Source organism: Lates calcarifer, unplaced genomic scaffold (assembly GCF_001640805.2).
Source record: "Lates calcarifer isolate ASB-BC8 unplaced genomic scaffold, TLL_Latcal_v3 _unitig_5444_quiver_468, whole genome shotgun sequence".
In the NCBI taxonomy this organism is placed as follows: Eukaryota; Metazoa; Chordata; class Actinopteri; family Centropomidae; genus Lates; species Lates calcarifer.
In genome coordinates this window covers 248,496-269,367 of record NW_026117523.1, presented here as the reverse complement: position 1 = coordinate 269,367, position 20,872 = coordinate 248,496, and the positions used below count along the sequence as shown (strand labels likewise).

Sequence of the window (20,872 nt, the reverse complement as noted above, 5' to 3'; positions counted from 1 at the left end):
CCATCGGTGGACTCTGGCCGGACTCTGGCAGTGATTGGTTTTGACTATCAGCTCGTCTCATAATGACTCTAATGTGGATCTTAATGTGCTGTAATGACCTGCTGAGCCTCCTCCAGTCCACCAGACTGAACCACCCCACCCCCCCACAGGCTCTGATCCACAGCTTTCTCCTGATGACATGGTTTTGAAGTGACAGGAACCCCTGAGCTGTGAAACCTCCAGAATGACCCAGCTGATACCAGGACAGCTTCAGGCCTCAGGGCTCAGAGCTGGATCCTGCTGGGTCACCTCAGAGCCGGACCCTGACACTCGGTTCAATTTCCTTCAAAGGACACATGAACTGTTTTTAACCAGCTCATCTTAGAAACTCCGACTATAACCAGCACTGACTGAGTCCTGTGAACAGGTCCAGAGATGGTCCTGAGTCCTCTGAGCCATTAAACCACATCAGTGAACCTCACCGTTCATCTGGCTGACATGGTCCACCATCATCATCAGCACACTTTATTTAGACTCACTACCACAAGTACAGCACAGAATGTGGATTAATCCGCTGCTGAAAATAGTCCCCTCCTGTTTTACCAAAACTGCTTTAGGAAAATACTGAGCTTTTTAAAAATTAGACTCTATATTTGTGAGACAGATCAACGCACCGATGGTTTCAGTGTAAAAGAGGTCAGCGTGCCTCAGTCAAAGCTCGAGGATCTGTTAGCATCACATTGGCATCATCTGATATTTGTCCGATATTCGTCTTATTATCTAGTAGTCAGATATTTTTTTTTACAATCAGGGTCATCCAATATTCACCTTTATAATTGGGGTTATCTGAAATTTGTCTTAATGTCAGGCTCATCCGATAATTGTCTTATTATCAAGTTGTCCAATATTCATCTCATATTTGTCTTCATCTGATATTAATCTTAAAATCCAGTCATTCGCTGTTCGTCATATAAACAAGTACAATATTCATCTTATCATTGGTTGTCCGATATATGTCTTATCAAATCTTCCGATATATTTGTCTTACAAACAAGTTGTACGATATATTTGTCGTCTGACATTAGCCTTAAATTCGCCTCCCTCTGCGATGTGTCCTCTAATATTCAGGCCTAAACAGTGGATTTCTTCAATGTGTGATTACGTGGTGGATTCGAGGGTATTACTGTACGTGACTGCTCCATCTGTGAAGATCGTGACAGTGACGACCAGATTGAAGCTTCTTTTCATCAGCAGAGCAGATAGAGGTGGTTTAGAAAACGGGATTTCTCGTAGTGTTTGAAGACCTGAATGATTGGATTAGTTTCAGTTGTCGGTGACGTCCTGCTCTGCACTTTAAACATTTTATTAAAGGTTGTGGATCATGTGGAAGCTACCTCCGTTCACCACGGTCCCTCTGTTGAATCAGGCCCTCTGTTTGTCTGCAGCCGGCAGCCTCACACTCCTCTGATTATTGCCAATAAAGTAAATGAAGTGAATGATTTTTGACCTTCATCTTTTCATCTTTAATCAGACTCACAGAGGTGAGGTCATCACACAGATTACTGTTGATTTATCAATAAGATAATTGCCCCCCTCCTCACCCGCCCTCCCCCGTCTGTGGACACAGTCATGTTTTTATTGCCTCCAGTCAAACATCTAATTTCTAAAATGGATTATTGAATCAAGTTTTTTTCCCAGAGGCCTCGGAGGCAGAAACATCGCTCAGAACAAACCACAGCTGAGTGAAGTGAGTGTCCGACCACTTTATGTAATCTGTCGGTCCACTCTCAGCCTTTTATCAGAGACCACTGTTTAATCTCTTTATATCTTCAGTATCTGATCATCTCCTCATGTCTCGATGTCTCCAGTGTTTTAATATGTTAACGTCTTCGTGGGTTGTCATCTTTCTATCTAACTGTCCTGCTTGTTGTAACGTCCTAATGTCTTTATGTTATCATATCTTCATGTCTTAATGTCTGTATATCATAATTAGTGAGATTTATCCCTGTTGCTCTTCAAATCTTTATTCTTACTCTCCCATATGTTTTTCAGTGCAACATAAACCATTCAAATATCAGGACTTTTTATGGACATTTATTGCTTATATTCAACTTTTTTCTGCTATTTATACTTTTAAAAATATTCAGCTTTTTCTGCAAAAATCTTGTCATTCAAATGAATGCCTCAGCTGTTGTTTTCAACTTTCTACTTCCAAGTTTTGCCTCAGCATTCAGCTGTTTCTTCAGCTGCCTTCTTTCATTTTTCAGCATTGCTTCAGTGATTCTATCAGCTCTCAGCAGTCACACTGCATTTTCAGGGGAAATTACATTCAGTTTTTTATGTCGTAATTGCTTTAAAATTCAGTGAAGTTGTATTTATATAGCGCCGAATCATAAGGTTATCTTAAGACAGTTTTCATATAGAACAGGTCTAGACCAAGTTCTTACATTTTAATGTCTTCATGTCCTTATTTCTAACATCTTTACGTCTTTACATCTTAATGTTTCCATATAACAATAGAAAGTAGAATTTATATAGGAAAAATACTGTGAAAATAAAGTAGTAAAGTAGTAGTTGTCTATTTTTCATTGCTATAATTTTAATTAAAATGCTATGAATTTTACATAAACAGTCATGGTGTGATATAAATTATAATAATTATAAAGATATATAAAGAGAATCTGAAAATCAAGTGAGAAATACTTCAGCTATTTTGTTCAACTTTCTGCTTCGAAGTCTTGCTTCAGCATCCTACTGTTTTTTTTTTTTCAGCTATTCCATTTTTCAGCAATAATTCAGTGATTCCTTCAGCTCTCAGCATTCACACTGCACTTTCTTTCTTCTTTTCGTTTTAGTCCATATTTCTAAACGCTGTTACGTCTTGATGTCTTGATGTTTCCACAGCGTCTTGTTCCTATAAGTCGTCTTTACACATTATAATAACTGTATAATAGTTTTCCTCAGTCCTTCAGCTCCACTCGTCTCTCTCAAAGCTGTTTCCTAATTCCTCCTCAGAACCTGAAGCGTCTCTTTGATCTGATAACAGCAGATATAATGTACTCCTATGGTGGGTGAGAATTCTGCCTCAGGTGGACAGAAATTAACATAATGAGCTGTTTTACCCTCAGAACAACCTCCTTAATACGCAGTGTGTTTGAGGTGGATTTAGATATTTCAACTCTGAAGGTGAGCTCAGTTTATTTTACCTGACAGCCTCAGAGGAGGAAAGAAAATACCCAGAGAGAAAATAATTAAGTCTGGTTTTATTACATTTACTGTTCTTTATAGTAATGAAGTGTGAAAGGTCTGTTGAACAGTAGAAATCTAAACTACTTAATACTTACTTAAACTTAATTGTTTTTTTTTCAGGATGCTGCCTAAACACAAACTCCTCCGCTGGCAGGTCAAACAGCAGCAGATCAGTCCTGATGAAGCTCAGACTCAACGGTAAGATTCGGTTTAACTTCTGCAAGAATAAAATGTAAAAAGTCTGATTGGAGATTACAGAGAGTATATATTAAGTCCTGTATGAGTTTCAGTTCCCTTAAGAAAACACAAAGACCTTTAAAGTTTTTAAAGAGTCTTAAATTTTTAAAGGTCTGAATATTTTCTCTAAAATGTGAAACTAGTTATCATCGTACAGTTTAATATAAATCTGAGTTTAATAACAGATCCTAAATCATCTGTAGTGCCCCCTACAGGCTGCAGAGTTCACTTAAAGCTGCTGTTAAAATGTTTTAAATAAAGTTAGATTTCAGGTCCACAGACTGTCCTCCATTCTGGTCATCAGGAATAATTTAACTGGAGTGACTGAAAAGCTTTTTTCACAATAAAAATCAAGGTGTTTTTTGTAGTAGGCTCCTGTGTTTTATAATTATTAGACATTTACATCTGAAAATGATGAGAAAAGATCCAGAATATCAAGGAAAGATGTTATAATAAAAGTAGTTAAATATGAGTGAAGATCGTAAATATAAACTCATATTTAGATGATTATCTCATCATTATAAATGAATGTCTTCCTGGTGAAGTTAAATGATTTGGTGTTTTAACTGTGACAGGTCTGATGATCAGCAAGATCCACATCAGTCCATGTCTGAACCCATGTCAGAGCAGAAACCTGATCCTGAGGTGGACTCTGAAGACCAGGAGAAACCTCTGCACATCGTCTGGCCCCACAGATGGTGAGTTCAAAGAACAAAGACAGGAAGTATTTGCTGTAGGTCACAGGACGTGTTCATTTCGTACAAATGTCGTATGAATCGTTTCAGAACAACATCATGATGTTATTTAAAAAGTCACCAGATAATTATTTGTTAGTGTTTTTAAAATAAATAGAAATAAAATCCAAATCCAAAGACCAAGTACTGTTAAGATAAGTACGAATTTACTGGAAAACAGTCAAAATTTACAAGAGAAAGTTGTAATATTATGAAAATATTCACGGCCGTATAAAATAAAGTCGTAGTTAACCAGAAAAATGAAAATACTAGCAATTTTTAAAACGTATTTATATGGGAAAAAGTTGTACTGTGAAAAGTAAGTTATATAAATATTATATACATTAAATTAATCTGTAATTCAGATAAATACACATGTAAGGTTTTATTTTCAGATTTTTTCATCGTAATTTATGAGAAAAATCAATATCATGAATTTTGCGTAAAAAGTCACAGTGTGATATAAATATATGTAATTTACAAGGAAATATGAAAATCAGGTGAGAAATTACAAAAACATCTGTATTTATTCAATTCTATTTGATTACTGTTACCTTTATTTGTAGTAATAATCTGTGTTATTATTTTGATTCTCAGTGTGGACAGTTCAGGGGGAAATTACGGTTTAAAAGAAAAATTTGTATTTGTAAAATCTGGTTGCGAAAGAAAGAATTACAAAAATGTCTTATTTTTTAAATTATTGTACAATTTAAATGGAAAAAGTCTCGATGTTATGAGAACATCATTGTGGTTGTTTTAAAATCGGACACTGCTGTAATTTACAACCTGTGATATTTAGTTGTTAATTTAAAAAGAAAAAAGGTAACAAACGCAGTTGTAATTTATTCTGGAAACAACATATTTTTAAATATATAAAAATTGTTCAATGAAAATCATGTTTTTAACCTTGCTATCGTCACATGATGTTTTTATATCAGAGACATTCTGTTGAACCTGTTACCGCAGTAAAACCTCGAGGGAATTTCTTCAAATTTGATATAAACGTTTAACTTTACAAGAAACGTCAGGAATAAAATATGTTTCAATGTTTCTACTAAAATAACGTCGTAATTTACAAATAAAGAACTCATGACATTCTGAATATGTAGATGAAAGTCACAGCAGGTTATGAAGTTGTAATTTTGAATTTCTGATAAAAATGAAGCTGTAGTAGAGGAGTCAGATGATATTCAGACAGTCTGAGGATTTCAAAGGTGTGACGGTGGCTGACAGATTCTCATGTTGTAAACTGGAGTCCAGAACATGTTTTTAAATCAGATTATTGGATGTGAAGTCGTCTCCGTCAGCCGCGGGTTTTCACCTTCTCTTGTATCAGTAACAAAAGCAACGGCAGTGTAATCTGCTCTGAACTGAGCAAAACACAGATGGATTATCGCTGCGACGAGCCGGCCGCTTTTATTCTGGTAGAACGGAGGATTTCCACAGAGATGTTCTGTTAATCTCTCTGATTGAAGCTTCTCTCCATCTCATCTGTTTTTATGTTTAATCTGTGTGTGGCCTGGATCCTCAGATTACAGCTCCGTCTTATTGCTGCTGCTGCTGCTTTCCAGGGGAGGAGGAGGGGGGAGGACGGGGGAGGTGAACAGCTGTTTCAGGTGAAGATGCTACAGCACCGGAGCTGCAGAGGGGGGAGGGAGGGTGAGGGGAGGGTGAGGTTAAATCTGTGAGAGAGCTTTATGTTGATCAGGATCAGCTTTTACCTCCAGAGGATTGAAGTCCTGACTCTGATTGAAAGAGAAAAAATAAAACAACAAACAGCAGGTGGTGAAGGAACGACAGGAAACAAGAAGGAGTTTATCTCTCTGGATCACTTCCTGTCCGACACTCCTGGTTGAAAACATCAGCTCTCACACCTCGACACTGAAGATTCATCCACTCACCTCGCTTCTGTCTGCAGCTGTGGGAACACGGCTCAGTAGCGCCCCCTGCAACATTTCACAGACTCATCCTGAAATGTACAAGAAAGCCTCTTGGACCTGTACCCTGAACCCAACAGGAAGGCGGCCATTTTGAATTAACCATGCATTCTGGTGCAGTTTGTGCGATTTTCAGGCGTCGTACATTAATGAACCCCTTCCAGAAACTTTATCAGCTTAGCATCATATTGGTAAATCTAAAGACATACATGACGTTAAATTGCGAAACGTTTGAGTTTTCATTGAAGGGCGTGCCTGTGTCTGTGACGGCACGGCAAATTCCGATGTTTTGACATGAAACAGGAAGTTGTACAAACTCAATCATACAATGCCCAATCAGCACCAAACTGGTCTGAAGACATCTACTCGACAAGATTAAATTTTAGCTACAGCGCTGCCTACTGACAAGTTTTATAGTTCGATGTCCTCCTCCTAAGACGTTGACCAGATGTTAAAACTGAGGTTTCGTTGAACGGTGTTGCTCTGGTGGCGTGCTGAATTTTGACATTTCACCATCAAACAGGAAGTTGTGAATCCCGTCCTGAAGGCATCTACATATTGATGTTCAGTCATAGTGCCACCTACTGGTAACAGGAAGTAAGCCTTCTGTGACGATCATTTAATTCACCTGAAATTTTCAGAGTAACCTACTAGATGTTTGGTGAATTTTATAGCGCCACACAGTGGACAGAGGCAGTAGTACAACATGTAGTACCTCATGTCCGCTCAAGAAATTATATCGTGCTCATTCACGACGTGTCCGAGGGTCGAGAGGCTGTGACAGCCCAGAGTGTGTGTCAGTGTGTGTCAGTGTGTGTTTGTGTGTCAGTGTGTGTCAGTGTGTGTTTGTGTGTCAGTGTGTGTCTGTGGTCATGTGTTGTTACGGAGCTCAGTGTTAACGAGCTCTGCTGCAGTCGTTCAGTCGTCCTCACAGTGTGAGTGTCAGTAAATAGTATTTGAATTTTAAAACTCTTGGGTTCAACATGAAGCAGAATATTTAATCAGTCGTCTGTAAATGAGACCATCACAGTTTCTCCTTTCAGTTCGTCATGTTTATTAATGAGCTGCTCGCTGCTCCGCTATTCATCTGCTTCCACTGCTCACAGCTTCATGTGGACGAGGAAGAGGAGGAGGAAGGAGCAGAGAGGAGGAGGAGGAGGAGGAGGGGGAGGCCGGACAATAAATACAACCTAAAAACACTAAACTAACTCCTCTGCAGCTCTGTAATCTACTGTAATCTACTGTAATCTACTGTAATCTACTGTAACCACGTCCTCATCAGTGTCTGTTCCAGATGATTGATCAATATGTCGATCGACAGAAAATTAATCTACAGAACATTCATCTGCAGCTGTTTCTGTCACATTAAACTGAATACTTGTTGAATTCTGGACCCGTCAGTCCTGAAGAACCAGGTCTTGGATCATCAGCAGGTCATCAGTTTGACTGAAACGCTCGTTAAACCTCAGACTGTCAGGTTTTTGTTGCTGAATCTTGGATTCAGTGAATCGGATTCAGAGAGAAGAACGGTGAATCTGCAGACCTGGACTTTGAAGAAAGAATTAACCAGGTGGAGCAGTGGTCGTCCTGCAGATTATTGATCAATCTGCCAATAATTTAATCAGTTAATCGTTGAGTTTATCAATAGAGTTCAGTGACGCCTTCAGATGAACGGACTAAGATTCAGAGAGAGGAGAAAAAGAAAAGATCAAGAGTTTCCTCTGGTTCTTCTGTTGATTGATTTATTGATTAGTCAGCTGATGTTTTTAGTTTTAGAACATCTGACGACAAAACAACCAATCAAGTGATCAATAAAATAATCAGTTGATTAATCAAAGAAGTTGTTGCTGCAGCCATTTGATCAACCTTTAGTGAAGCCTGTTTCATAGCAAACATCTCAGAGACTGTTTTAGTTATTGATCAATCAGCAGATGATTTTCCGATCAGTGGGATGATCAGAGGTCACGTCTTCAGTTTGCCGTCATTTAAAGACAAACAGAAGCTTTTATTTCCTTACTGACTGATTGATTGATTGATTGATCGGTGGACTGGTTGGTTCAGATCTTCAGCAGGTTTTCTTCTTGTGTTAGTGAGTCAAGGTTTAAACTGTGTCACTTAGACTCTGACAGTCGAATCCTCAGCCGTTAATTAACGCTCATCTCTCTTCTCGGAGAAGGGGGAGGACGGGGGAGGACGGGGATGACGGGGGAGCGGCGTTATCTCCCCTCTCATTCAGTCTTTGTCCTCCTCTGTATCAGCGCTGAGGGAGCAGAGGGATTGGATGCTCACAGAAGGAGTTAAAAAGGTTTTGGGGAAATGAGGGAATTATCTCTGAGTCCGGAGGGAAACCAGAGGCTGAGAGCTGAAAATGAGAAGAAATAATCTGCTCACTAATACCTCACCTTAGGAAATCCACCGAGGTGCAGCACGCCGCCGCCGCCACCGTCTGACCTTCACACTGCTGCTGTCTGCAGCCCAACACATCCGCTGTCATTAACAACAACAGGCCTCATTGTTTCAGACCACCAACTCCTGACCCACAGTCAGCAGGTCAACAGGAAGTCACATGATCCACCTGTGATCCTCAGAATAAACCAAAATAAAACACTGAGCGGGTGAAGTTATAGATTATGATGTTTATTTCCTGTTCATCACTGATACTCAGTTCTTCCTGTTTTTCACATTAAAAGCCTGTCAATAACAGACAGCCTGCAATGCTTTTAATCTGAAAAGTGTGCAGGAAGAGTCAAGGCAGGTTTGGACTTAAAATAGTTAAATGTCAAATTTATTCCTGACAAATTTTTTGTAACAAATGTAAAAATTTTGTTAAAAATAATTTTGACAAATTTGATATAATTTTTTTCTTTCTTATGTCAAGTCTGCTCGTTCTTAAATGTTCCCAAAATTAACAAATGTATTAATTTTGGAAATATTTACTAAAATGTGGTCAAACTTGAATTTATTTTCATCCTAAAATGTGGGCGTATCATCTCATCTGTCTCGGTAACAGTGTTAACTTTGTGATTTCATCTGAAACTAAAATTTCATATATTTAACCAAAATTTGTTCTTAAACAAAAATGTATTTGTTTTATTTTTTTAAACATTTGTTTCCAAAAATGTTAAAAAATTTTACTAAAATCTTTTTATACCCAATTTTTGTCTGACATTTGTTCAACTTACATTTCAACAAATGTCTTCTCTGCTGAAACATTTGTATTTTCCAGAAGTTGATTTGTTTTGTTTGACGTGTGTCCATATCTGTAACTCTGTTTTAAATGAAGCTGACACTGCATCTGAATCAGTAACTGTAAAAAAACTATGAGCTCTTGAATCTCATCTGAAATCCTCAAATTTAACCCAGAATTATTTTAAATGGTCAAAATTCAATAAAAATTTCCTCTTAACCAAATTTTTTCTGACCTTTGTTCAGCTTACATTTCAACAAATTTATTCTGAGCCAAAAATAATCTTGTTTTTCCAGATTAAGTCAAGATGTTTTGTTTGGCCACACGTTGTATCTGTGACTGTGTTTTAAGTGAAGCTGAACAGACGCTGCAGCTGTCTCAGTAACGCTCTGATCTCTGAGTGCACTTGAATGCCTCCAGAAGCTGAAAACCTCTCAGGTGTTGAACAGATGTTCAGCACCTGAGAGGACGTCTCTGAGGACGAGTGGTGGGTCGACGACCATCAACTCGTCCACCTGCTGCTCCGTCAACAGGCCTCTGGGGAGCACTGACACCTCCTCCTCCTGTTGACCAGAGTCTCTGACTGTTTGTTTGTTTGTTTGAAGGGAACATGATAAGAACCCAGAGCTGTTCTTCTCCACTCTGCTCAGACTGAAGGACAGAGGACTGGACTTCCATGTGTCGGTGCTCGGAGAGACGTTCACTGACGTCCCAGGTACAAACACATTCAACACAAACTATAACGACAAAGACGTTTCCATCAAAATGTTGTCACAACACAAAGATATTTCATTGAATTTCACAAACAACCAACCTTTAATTATACTGTGACTTTCGGAGTTAAAGAAATGACACACAGAAAAGTTTGGTGGTTCTGTGTCTCTGTGGTTTTTCTGTGTCTCTTTGTGCTGGTTCTGTGTCTCTGTGGTGGTTTTGTGTCTCTTTGTGGTGGTTCTGTGTCTCTGTGGTGGTTTTGTGTCTCTTTGTGGTGGTTATGTGTCTCTGTGGTGGTTCTGTGTCTCTTTGTGCTGGTTCTGTGTCTCTGTGGTGGTTCTGTGTCTCTTTGTGGTGGTTATGTGTCTCTGTGGTGGTTTTGTGTCTCTTTGTGCTGGTTCTGTGTCTCTTTGTGCTGGTTCTGTGTGTCTGTGGTGGTTTTGTGTCTCTTTGTGCTGGTTCTGTGTCTCTTTGTGCTGGTTCTGTGTCTCTGTGGTGGTTCTGTGTCTCTTTGTGGTGGTTCTGTGTCTCTTTGTGCTGGTTCTGTGTCTCTTTGTGGTGGTTCTCTGTCTCTGTGGTGGTTTTGTGTCTCTTTGTGGTGGTTATGTGTCTCTGTGGTGGTTCTGTGTCTCTTTGTGCTGGTTCTGTGTCTCTTTGTGCTGGTTCTGTGTCTCTGTGGTGGTTTTGTGTCTCTTTGTGGTGGTTTTGTGTCTCTTTGTGCTGGTTCTGTGTCTCTGTGGTGGTTTTGTGTCTCTTTGTGGTAGTTTTGTGTCTCTTTTGTGCTGGTTCTGTGTCTCTGTGGTGGTTCTGTGTCTCTTTGTGCTGGTTCTGTGTCTCTTTGTGGTGGTTCTGTGTCTCTGTGGTTTTTCTGTGTCTCTTTGTGCTGGTTCTGTGTCTCTGTGGTGGTTTTGTGTCTCTTTGTGCTGGTTCTGTGTCTCTGTGGTGGTTCTGTGTCTCTTTGTGGTGGTTCTGTGTCTCTTTGTGCTGGTTCTGTGTCTCTGTGGTGGTTCTCTGTCTCTGTGGTGGTTTTGTGTCTCTTTGTGCTGGTTCTGTGTCTCTGTGGTGGTTCTGTGTCTCTTTGTGGTGGTTCTGTGTCTCTTTGTGCTGGTTCTGTGTCTCTGTGGTGGTTCTGTGTCTCTTTGTGCTGGTTCTGTGTCTCTGTGGTGGTTTTGTGTCTCTTTGTGCTGGTTCTGTGTCTCTGTGGTGGTTTTGTGTCCCCCCCAGGTATAAGTTATATGTTACATGACAGCACAGGTGTGTGGACACAGACCTGAGTTTCCACCTGCAGCCTGTGACTTCTCTGTCACCTTTAAAACTCCTCGTCTCAGTCTGGATTTAATCCACAGTGTGCTGTGTTATGATGTGGGGGTCAGAGGTCGGCGCTGCCTCAGCCCGAGGACAGTGTTTAATAGATAAACCTGGTCGTGTATCATCAGCTGATGATGCTATAATGACTGTGTGTGTTTTAATGTAATGAACAGACTCTGATCAAACTCACTCTGAGATATTGAGACGTAAACTTTTACTGCAGCACAAACACACTGATCGTAAATCCTGCTTCATATTTACTGATTAGCTTTATGAGCGCTGGAAGGCAATCACATTAGGACAATTTTAATCGACTTTGATTTTGTTAATAGGGTCAGAGTATTGATTATTTTCACCCCCTCACCTGTTTGTCTTTCTGCTGCACTCATAAACGTCCACACTCATAAATATCTGCCTTTCTTAAAAAAGGGTTTTTGGCTCATTTTCTCAGTTTATTCCTCCTCTTCCCAGAGCAGAGAAAAACTCCTGGAACGTCTCTGTAACATTTAACATCGAAAGTTTCAAGAACATATTTACATTTCATTTTCTTTATGATAAAGTTGTTGTTGATGTTGTGTCTCTCTCCTTTTCCATTACTCCTGATTAGTAACAATATAAAACTCACATAATAATAATGATAATAATTTATTAATAAAAACATTAAGAAACAGTACTATAAACAGACTGTTTTTGTTTTTGTCCTGTTGGGAAAAAAATAGAACAAACAAACAAACAAAAAAATTTTGAATTAATGATTTTATTGGCAAAAAAGTTCTATAAACAAATGTTGTATACTAAAAATCACATCAACATTTAATGCAGATTTGAAAGAAGTAGATTATTGTAGCTTTAAAACAGCAGTCTATCTCCATGACCGACCTGTTGGATGATTTGTTTTGTTCTTATTTTTTGTTTTTATTTTTTAGTTGTCTTTCATTTTGTTTATGTTGCTGCCGTTCGCTCAGTTCCTGCTGTTACTGATGAGAGTTGTATTTTGCCTGTTTCAGTTGTATTATACCAATGAATCAATAAAAAGGGGAAAAACAGGCTGGATATGAGTTCAGCACTGGTTTTTAAAGACTTCTGATCTACAGTGGATACAACAATACTTATTAATATTTATGAATATAAATATTAATATATTATCAATACAGTATCAATGTATCACAGCGTATTGTAGGTTTGTACAGAACCAGGTCTTCGTCCTCGTCCCTAGACCTCTATAGGTTTAACTCTAATGATGTGAAAAAATAAAATGTGCTTCTAACAATAAAAGTTTTTTGTAGTGTAGTAAATATGGATCCTGTTAAAGAAGAAATGTTCCAATTGAGTCTCACCAGTCTCACCTGCCTGTCTCTTCTTCTTCTTCTGTGGTTGTACAGAGATCTTCTCGGAGGCCAGACATCAGCTGGACCCTCACATCCTGAACTGGGGTTTCCAGTCCAGTAAAGAGGATTACCTCAGAATCCTGTGTCAGGCCGACGTCGTCGTCTCCACCGCCAAACACGAGTTCTTCGGAGTCGCCATGTGAGTTTAACTTGTTTCTTTCTTTCGTTTGTTTCTCTGCAGAGACGTAATAAATCTGAGTTTATTGAACATTAACTCTAAAACATCAGGTTTATCTCAGTCTGTCGCTCTCCTCAGACTGTAGTGACTGTTTATTATCAGGTGATCAAGGTGTTCTTGGAAGAAGTTCCTGGAGTCCTGTAGAGTCCTGCAGGGTCCTGTAGGTGAGGTCTCGGTGTGTTTGTGTATGAACCAGCCTGCAGCTCAGACTTCAGTCACCTGGACTCCTCGGCCGACTCTCTGATCTCAGCCTCAGTCAGGTGGCTCTGAGCCTCAGGCTAAACCAATCAGACGCTGCGCTCTCTGAAGCACACAGCCAATCAAACGGCTCTGATCTAACCCTCTGATCTTCACCTGATTCATGTCTCAGCTCTGTTTGGAGCTGATGGAGACTCAGTTTGTTTATATCTGAGCTTTTCACCCGAGTTGGAGCTGCACAAACACAAGTAACAGGTTTACACCTGCAGGTTAAACAGATTTAAAATAACTGAGTTACTGAGAGAAGGTGATGAGGGAATTCACTTAAAGTGGAACTGTCAGATTAAGTGTGAACACTGAGAGGAGATGGAGCAAATCAAACATGTCTGAAATAATTATGACACTGTAAGAAGTGTCAGTTTTTCAAATCACTTTGTGTGAAACGGAAGATCTTTTAAAGTAAGGGGGGGGGCCCTTTTGCCTTTATTTTTAGGACAGTGAGAGAGACAGGAAACAGGGAGAGAGTGGGGGAATGACATGCAGTAAAGGTCCGGCCGGATCGGGAGTTGGACCGGGGTTCGCCTGCTCAGACCACTAGGGCCCACATGGTACGTGCCCTAACCATTGGGCTATGAGGGCGCCCCAAACGGAAGATCTTTGAAATACTTACAAACAGCTGATGTGAAAGCTGAAGTTACAGTAAAAAAAAGTACAAGAAAACCATAGAATTAGCAGATAAAATATTGTGCTGATAGAAGTTGAAGTGTCACAGAGTTTATATCAGACTGAGTTTGTACTCGAGGAGAACTGTGTGTTTTATGGGGACTGTTAATGCTGTTTTTAATGTTAATGTTAATGCTAACGTCGTCGTCTATTATTAGTCATTTTAGCATTATCTAATATTATGTAATTGCAACAAAAATTCAGTGACATTTAGCATGTTATCATGTTAGCATGCTAACATTAACATGCTACCATGCCATTGTTTCATTTCACCTTTAATTCACCAGGTCTCGAGCTCGTAAAAATTAACTGCGTGGGAGCATGTTAAAGTCATTCCATGCATATTAGCATTCCACACTAGCATCAGTGTGACTGTACAGCAGGTGTAGATGCTGTTTGGTTTTTGTTTTCAGTTTAATAATCAGTCAAATGAAAGTTGAGAAAAGAAAAAAAAAAATGAAACCAGATAACGAATGACCTGGTACTGTAATTAGCAGTGTTAGCATTAGCGATGAAGCTAACAGCAGACAGGCAGCAGAGACAGTGATGAGTTTAGTGTTGGATGTAAATGAATAAAAGGTTTATTTATGTAATGAGTGCAGACCTCTCACTGTTCCCCCCCTTTGATAATGAATCATGAGCTAATTATGGCAGAGAAGAAGAAGAAGAAGTGTTGTCCCTGAGGGGGAGGGGAGTCATGTTTGTGTTTGTCTTTGATCCAGAACCAGGAGGGACCAGACCCCCAGCCCCCCCACAGAGCTCTGCTGAACCTCAGCTCGCTGCTGTTCCTGAATGTGGACTGTAAATGGTTCAGTTTTAACACCGTTAGCTTACTAACAGGCTAACGAAGAAGCTAACGTGTGTCACAGTAAAGTGTTGTGGTGCTGAGGTGTCAGCAGAGCTTCATCCTCATTACTGTTAATGAGTTTTAATCAGATTAATTCTGCCCCTCAGTGATGATGAACTCATTCAGTCCAGTTAAAGATCAGATAATTACATCTGAGATAAAACGCCTCAGAACATCCACTCACATCAGACCACTGGACTGAACTGACCCCCATAATCCACTTCACAAAGACAACAAGAAGCCGGACCTTCAGACCTCCAACACCCATCAGGACTGAGACCCTGTTCAGATCTGGGTTTTGTGAGTCAGGGTCTTTGTTTTTGATGAAATCCAGAGAAACCAGAGTCGGCTGAGCTGTTTAATTATGAATGTTTCCAACATGAAGAGACAGATTGAAGAGTCGTCTATTATTCATCAACATCTACAAAATATTTAAATAGGTCAGCAGAGTTCACATCAGTCCACCACCAGTTAGACTCACTCCACACCACGGTTTATAAACCAGGAGTTTAGATTTACAGTGGTTAGCATGTTTAGCCATGTTAGCTCTTGCTGTTCCTTTAATATCAGATCATTCTAGAGGGTAGGAACCATCTTAAGTTTTGTGGATCTTTACACGACTGCTCTAAGACTTTGTAAGACGACATGAACAGTAAAAAGTACCAAAGTCCAACCCTGACCCAGTTTTTAGTGAGTCGACACTTGAAACCACCACAGGTGACCGAGTCCAGGAGTCAAATAAAAATACATGTTCCTCAAAATTATACTTTGTCTCCAGTGTTAGCAACTGTTGCTAACAACAGCTAGTCTGAGATACGTCTGAATCAGTTCACCTTCATGGTTTAATGTTCCAGGTTTGAAATGTGAACGTCTTTTTCTTGTGACCCATTTCAGCCTCCACTCTCCATGAATGTAACATGGAGAATGAATTTTTTGAGGTGTCAGTCTGGACGGAGGTTGTTTTAGTTTTAAAATGGCCCGAGATAAAGTACTTAAGTAACTTTACTCGGTTACTCTGTTGTCTGCGGTGTTTGTTCCAGGTTGGAGGCCGTTCACTGTGGCTGTTTTCCTCTCTGTCCGAAGGCTTTAGTTTATCCTGAGATCTTCCCAGGTAACATGTTGGTGCCTGCTCCTCCTTCAGTTACAGTTACATCAGTACTGTAACTCTCTGTGGTAACTGTCCCAGTACTGTTTCTATTGCAGCAGAGTACCTGTACTCCACACCCGAGCAGCTGTGTAAACGACTGCAGGGACTCTGCAGGAGGCCCGACATCGCACGCAGACACATCGTCAAGGTAACCACATGACATTCTGGAGCTTACATCTCCCATAATGCACCTGGGCAGCGTTGGAATGTTGAAAATCTGTAAATTCAGTTCATGTATTCGAAACCACTTGACCCGAATTTAACACAACACTAAACTCTTTTATAAAAATCGGAAATTTTCTAAAAATATTTTTTCACAAAAATGTAAGAAAGAAACAAAAAATGTCGGATTTTCAATGGGAGTTTTGCACAGGTCGAGGCTAACTCTGCGCTAATGGCTAACGCTGCAGTTTGTAATTTACAAAAACATAAATTCAGATTAAAATAAGCTTGTACAACTGTTTCTGTTTGGCCTGTTTGGTCGGAAAAATATTTGTTAACGATGACGAGCCTAAACCTAAATGTAAAGTTTGTCATCAATAAACAAAAACTAAATGATAATGTAAAAGATTAATGATCGTTGCTGAACCACAAATATCAGTTGTTTAGAAGATGATTCTTCTCTCTGGAGTATTTGGGGGGGGGGCAGTTTCTCATGAAGCACGTAAAAGATTAGATTTTATTTAAAATGTGAAACACAGTTTGGTGAAATCAGTTCAGATGAATTCACTGTGACACCAAACTCAGTCAGGTTTTATTTTCTGAGGAGAGGTTTCACTGAAACTAAAGAAATAAAACGCAGAGGTTTTTAGGTGGAGTTCTGTTCAGGTGGAGACTGAACTGTTCCTCTAATCCCCTGTTCTGCAGGTCGACACCACCTCCTTCTCCTGGACCCGTCTGAAGGATCACTTTGAGGCTCTGCTGGCAGATAGAGGTCCCTGAATGCACCACGGACCAAGGCACTGAGACTCGAGTCCATTAGCGTTGGACGGTTTGGAGGTTTGGAGCTTTGGAGGGTTCGGAGGCAGCTGCAGCGTCTGCCAGGCCGTCGTCATGCCTGACTCCACGCCACGTCCCGCAGAACGCCACAGAGACGTCCAGGCCGAGCGTCTCGGGCACCTCTGAGCCCCGAATCAAAGCCCGGCTGCCGGGCTGGAGACGCCGAGTCTGGACCTGTAAATGTCCCCGTCTCTTTTATGTGTGTGGTTTGGGAGGAGGAGGGGGGTTAACGTGTAAAAGCTTTCATGTTTCCACAGGCGGTGCCACCTCATATATCCGCCTGGATCCATTTTTATCCTTTGTTGTGTTTCTGTTCTTCACCACACCGACTGAGCGGCGGCCAGGAGCCGGTCGGAGCCGGCTGCTCCACCTGAGCCGCGCCAGGTTCAGGTCTGGATCCAATTATCAGAGCCGAGTGGATCTACAGACCGAGGCGACATCATCCTCTGACGACAACAAGTCCTTCAGCCCTTCACTGGGCTTTAATGTGGGTCAAATATTTACATCGATCAATACAGAACAGTCTGATTCTACGGAAGCTCATTCATGACAAAGATGAACTATCACACATGGGTCATGGGCAGTGAAAATGACGACATTAAATCAGATTACTTATGAAAGTCCATGTTTGCCAAGAAAAGATGAAAAAGCTTGCATGCTTTGCACTCCCCCAAAAACAAAAAAATATTAGATTAGATTAGACTAAACAAGATTAAATTAGATTAAATTAAAAGTGGAAGTCCAGTTATGACAAGAATTGACGAAAAGTTATTCTGGAAAAAACCAAAGCAAAACTCATGGTGAGTAAAAAATAGATTGCACATTACACTAAACTAGATTAGATTAAATTAAATTTATGGAAGTCTATTCATGCCAAGAAAAGATAAAACAGATGAAAACATTTTTTAACTTTTTAATAAAAAAAAGTTTTTGTGAATTCATTCATGCACTCAACTTTTCTTTAATTCTCTGGAATACATTGAGGGTAGCTCCTCGTTTTTAATGATGCTAAGATTACATTAGGCAAAAACAACAAACAACAAACAAAACCCATATAAATAAGATAAAGGACAAAGTACTGATAAGGTTCAATTAAGATCTTTTCAATAGTGATATCAGTTAAAACAGAATTCATGATTAACTAATAAAAATAAAATCTAAAAATAAATTCTGTTAATTTAAGAGTAAGACCTGTATGGTTGCACATTCCCGCTCAAAAAATGAAAAAAATAAATTTAAAAATGAAGCAGCTAAAAATAAAAAGTCATGTTTCAAGTCAAAATTACACAATAATGAAAATTAGTAGCAACTCAGTCAAGTAATTAATAATTAAAACATTATATTGAGGTATTAGGTAAAAAAAAATATCAAGTTAAAAATAGAGATAATAGTAACATAAATAAAACATTATGAAAGAAGTCAAAAAAAAACTGAGGTACTGATTAAACAGGTAACTGTCAGATAATTTTAAATAAATAACTAAAGAATTATGTTATAGAAAGTCAAACAATTGGTCATTTCCACCAAGAAAATAAAAAACATATTGACTTATGCTTGATTTTTAAAAAATGATTCATGGTTAAAAATTATTAACATTAAAAAAGAGTTGTAAACAAGTTCAAATATTAAAAAAAAAAAAATTGAGACAATAAGTATATAAACTGAAAAAGTAAAAATGTGATACATTTGATACACTAAAAAGTAGAAAAATATAAAATATTTTCTGTTTAAAAACAAAATACAAAGACAAACGTCACAGATTAGTAAAAGTGTACAACGGGACTTTTGAAGAACAGAAACCTGAACTTATTCTGAAATATATATTTATATTTTATCCATTAGTTGATTAAACTTTCTTGTTTTTACTCTATAATGTCTCTGATTTCTGAAGGTGGGAGTAAAATAAACAGGTAAAATGTACTTTCATTGACTAATTAGCATAGTAAGATGAGACGGTGGTTCAGGTCACGATCCGATGACATAATAAACCTCCAGAACAACACGCTGCTAATAAAGTTTTTACTGCAGAGCTCATAAAACACAGAGGCATTAAAGCTTTTCATTGGCCTGTTACTACACGTGTTTACTGGGCTGTGATGCCTTCAGGTGCTGTAAACGTCAGGGATCTTCGAGCGTCCAGCGGGCGGTGGTGTGAGGACGGTCGGAGGAGTCGTTGGAGCGTGCTCGGTCTCTGTCGGTGGTGGTGTGAGATTCTCAGCTGCTGTCTCTGTGGATCTGCTCTCTCATGCGTCGCTGCAGTGAGAGTCACTCTCTGCTGTAATTAAAGCGTTTTATCCTCTGGCCTCAGGTCAGATATAAAGACACGCCGGTTTGTTTCCTCGTGTGAAACGTTGCTCTGTAGCTGCAGGAGCTGAATCAGTAAACTGAGGCCTGGAGCTGCGACCTGCTCGCTCTGCTCAGCTTCAAACACACAAAGACAAAAACTCCAAAACTCAAGGCCTGGAATTCACTGACTCAAACAAGCCTGGAATTTGCATTGAGGAGAAAGAGGTGTTTGTCCAGACTGTAAGGCCACCCCACTCCTCCTATAGGACACTCAGACTGCAAGAGACCTGGTAGTCATTTCGTGTCCCTTTATGGTTGTCTCATGTCTCTGTGTCATTGTCTCATGTCTCTGTGTCATTGTCTCATGTCTCTTTGTAGTTGTTTTGTATCTTTTGTAAACTTTTACAAGACACATTGCTCCTTTATTGCCTGTATTTTTTTAATTATATATTTTATTAACTGTCCCATTAAACGTGTGTGAACAAATGAACAAACATCCATCACTGGGTGACTCAGCCTGACATCGCTGAACCAGTTCATATTTACAAAGTTACAAGTTTAATTTCCATTTTCTAAGGTCGCAGAGTAAAATTTTAGATTGATAATGTGACACAGTGCAGAGCGACAGAAAAATATAACTCGCCAGTTGTTTGTTCTTGTTTCAGAGAAAATTTAGCGTCCAGTTTGTTTACAGTCACGACAAACATCTCCACGTCAGTGGCAGCCATCTTGGTTGTTAATGAAAATATTTCTTTTTCGACTCTAACGACTCAAACAGACTGACACATATATGTACGTATTAGTAAAGCTATAAGACAAATCGGACATAATTTTAAAAATGATAATAAAAGTAAAGAAATTTTACAATATAAAGTTTGAGAAAAAGATTAATAAATTAGAAAGGAACTGACCGCCACTAAATCAAATTTGTTAAAAAACTAAAAAAAAAAGTGGTGAAATTGTTTTTCATGTCATATTCATGGTGTGAAGTGAAATTTTAGGGAAGTGTGCATAAAATCAGTAGCAGTGCAGCCATTAAACTTTAAACATCACAGTTCAGTAAAAAGCTGGAGCATGTATAAATATAAGGTGAACTGTTGTTTCTGAACAAATGAAACTAGTCTGAGCTGAGAGTCACAGAGAAGAGGAGAAAAGAGAAATGTATAAAAGTCGAAGAAAAGCAGTTTGGTTTGAGGCTTTTCTGAAAACTGTTGGATTATCAACAGAGAACAGCGACATTAATTTCACGCTTCAGGAGTGAAGCTGGTTTCAGTCTGACGGCTCTGCAGAGCTCTGATTGTAGCTGCGACACCTCCAGCACCAAACACTCCACCACACAAACAGTCTGAGAGACGAGCTGAGGAAATGTGCTGCTGCTAATAAACCTGTCAGATATCAGTTTCCCCTCTGACCGACCTGTTGTTCTCTGAAGAGGCAGCTTCGTTAGCATCTTCAGCGTTTGCATCTCTGCTGAGCTTCAATACTGCTGCTCTCTCGGTCCACGTTAGACCGTAACCTCGCTAACATCATGCTGTCTTATGTGGGTTCAACAGAGGCTAAACTCTGCTAATGTCCCATCAGCTTTATTACCGGTTAGACGGTCTTATCTCCAAAATGTTGCTGCTAACCTTAGCTGCTTTTACTTGACACTGGATGTCCTGCGCATGTGGCCTACTAACAAAATGTGCTGTATTAGTGGTATTGGTGTTGAGTTGTTAGTGTAGTCCTGTTAGCTTTGTGTTAGCTGATTAGCCCCATGTT

General features: G+C 39.4%; 1 protein-coding gene across 3 annotated transcripts in view; it reads left to right on the top strand.

Moving 5' to 3' along the window:
- gtdc1 (glycosyltransferase-like domain containing 1) overlaps positions 1–19,614 on the top strand; it is a 41,074-nt gene extending 21,460 nt beyond the window's left edge. The window contains exons 5-12 of one of the 3 annotated variants that reach the window (XR_007811417.1): positions 3,349–3,426; positions 4,041–4,163; positions 9,929–10,038; positions 12,728–12,872; positions 15,720–15,790; positions 15,883–15,974; positions 16,694–17,001; positions 17,083–19,614. Coding sequence is in view for 1 of the 3 variants with exons in the window: in XM_018662990.2 (XP_018518506.1) it covers positions 3,349–3,426; positions 4,041–4,163; positions 9,929–10,038; positions 12,728–12,872; positions 15,720–15,790; positions 15,883–15,974; positions 16,694–16,768 (694 nt within the window). In the remaining 2 variants the exon portion in view is untranslated. Of the gene's footprint in view, positions 1–3,348; positions 3,427–4,040; positions 4,164–9,928; positions 10,039–12,727; positions 12,873–15,719; positions 15,791–15,882; positions 15,975–16,693 lie in introns of all 3 variants that reach the window. The other 2 variants (XR_001959697.2, XM_018662990.2) reach the window with 2 other exon arrangements.
- The last annotated feature ends 1,258 nt before the right edge of the window (positions 19,615–20,872 follow it).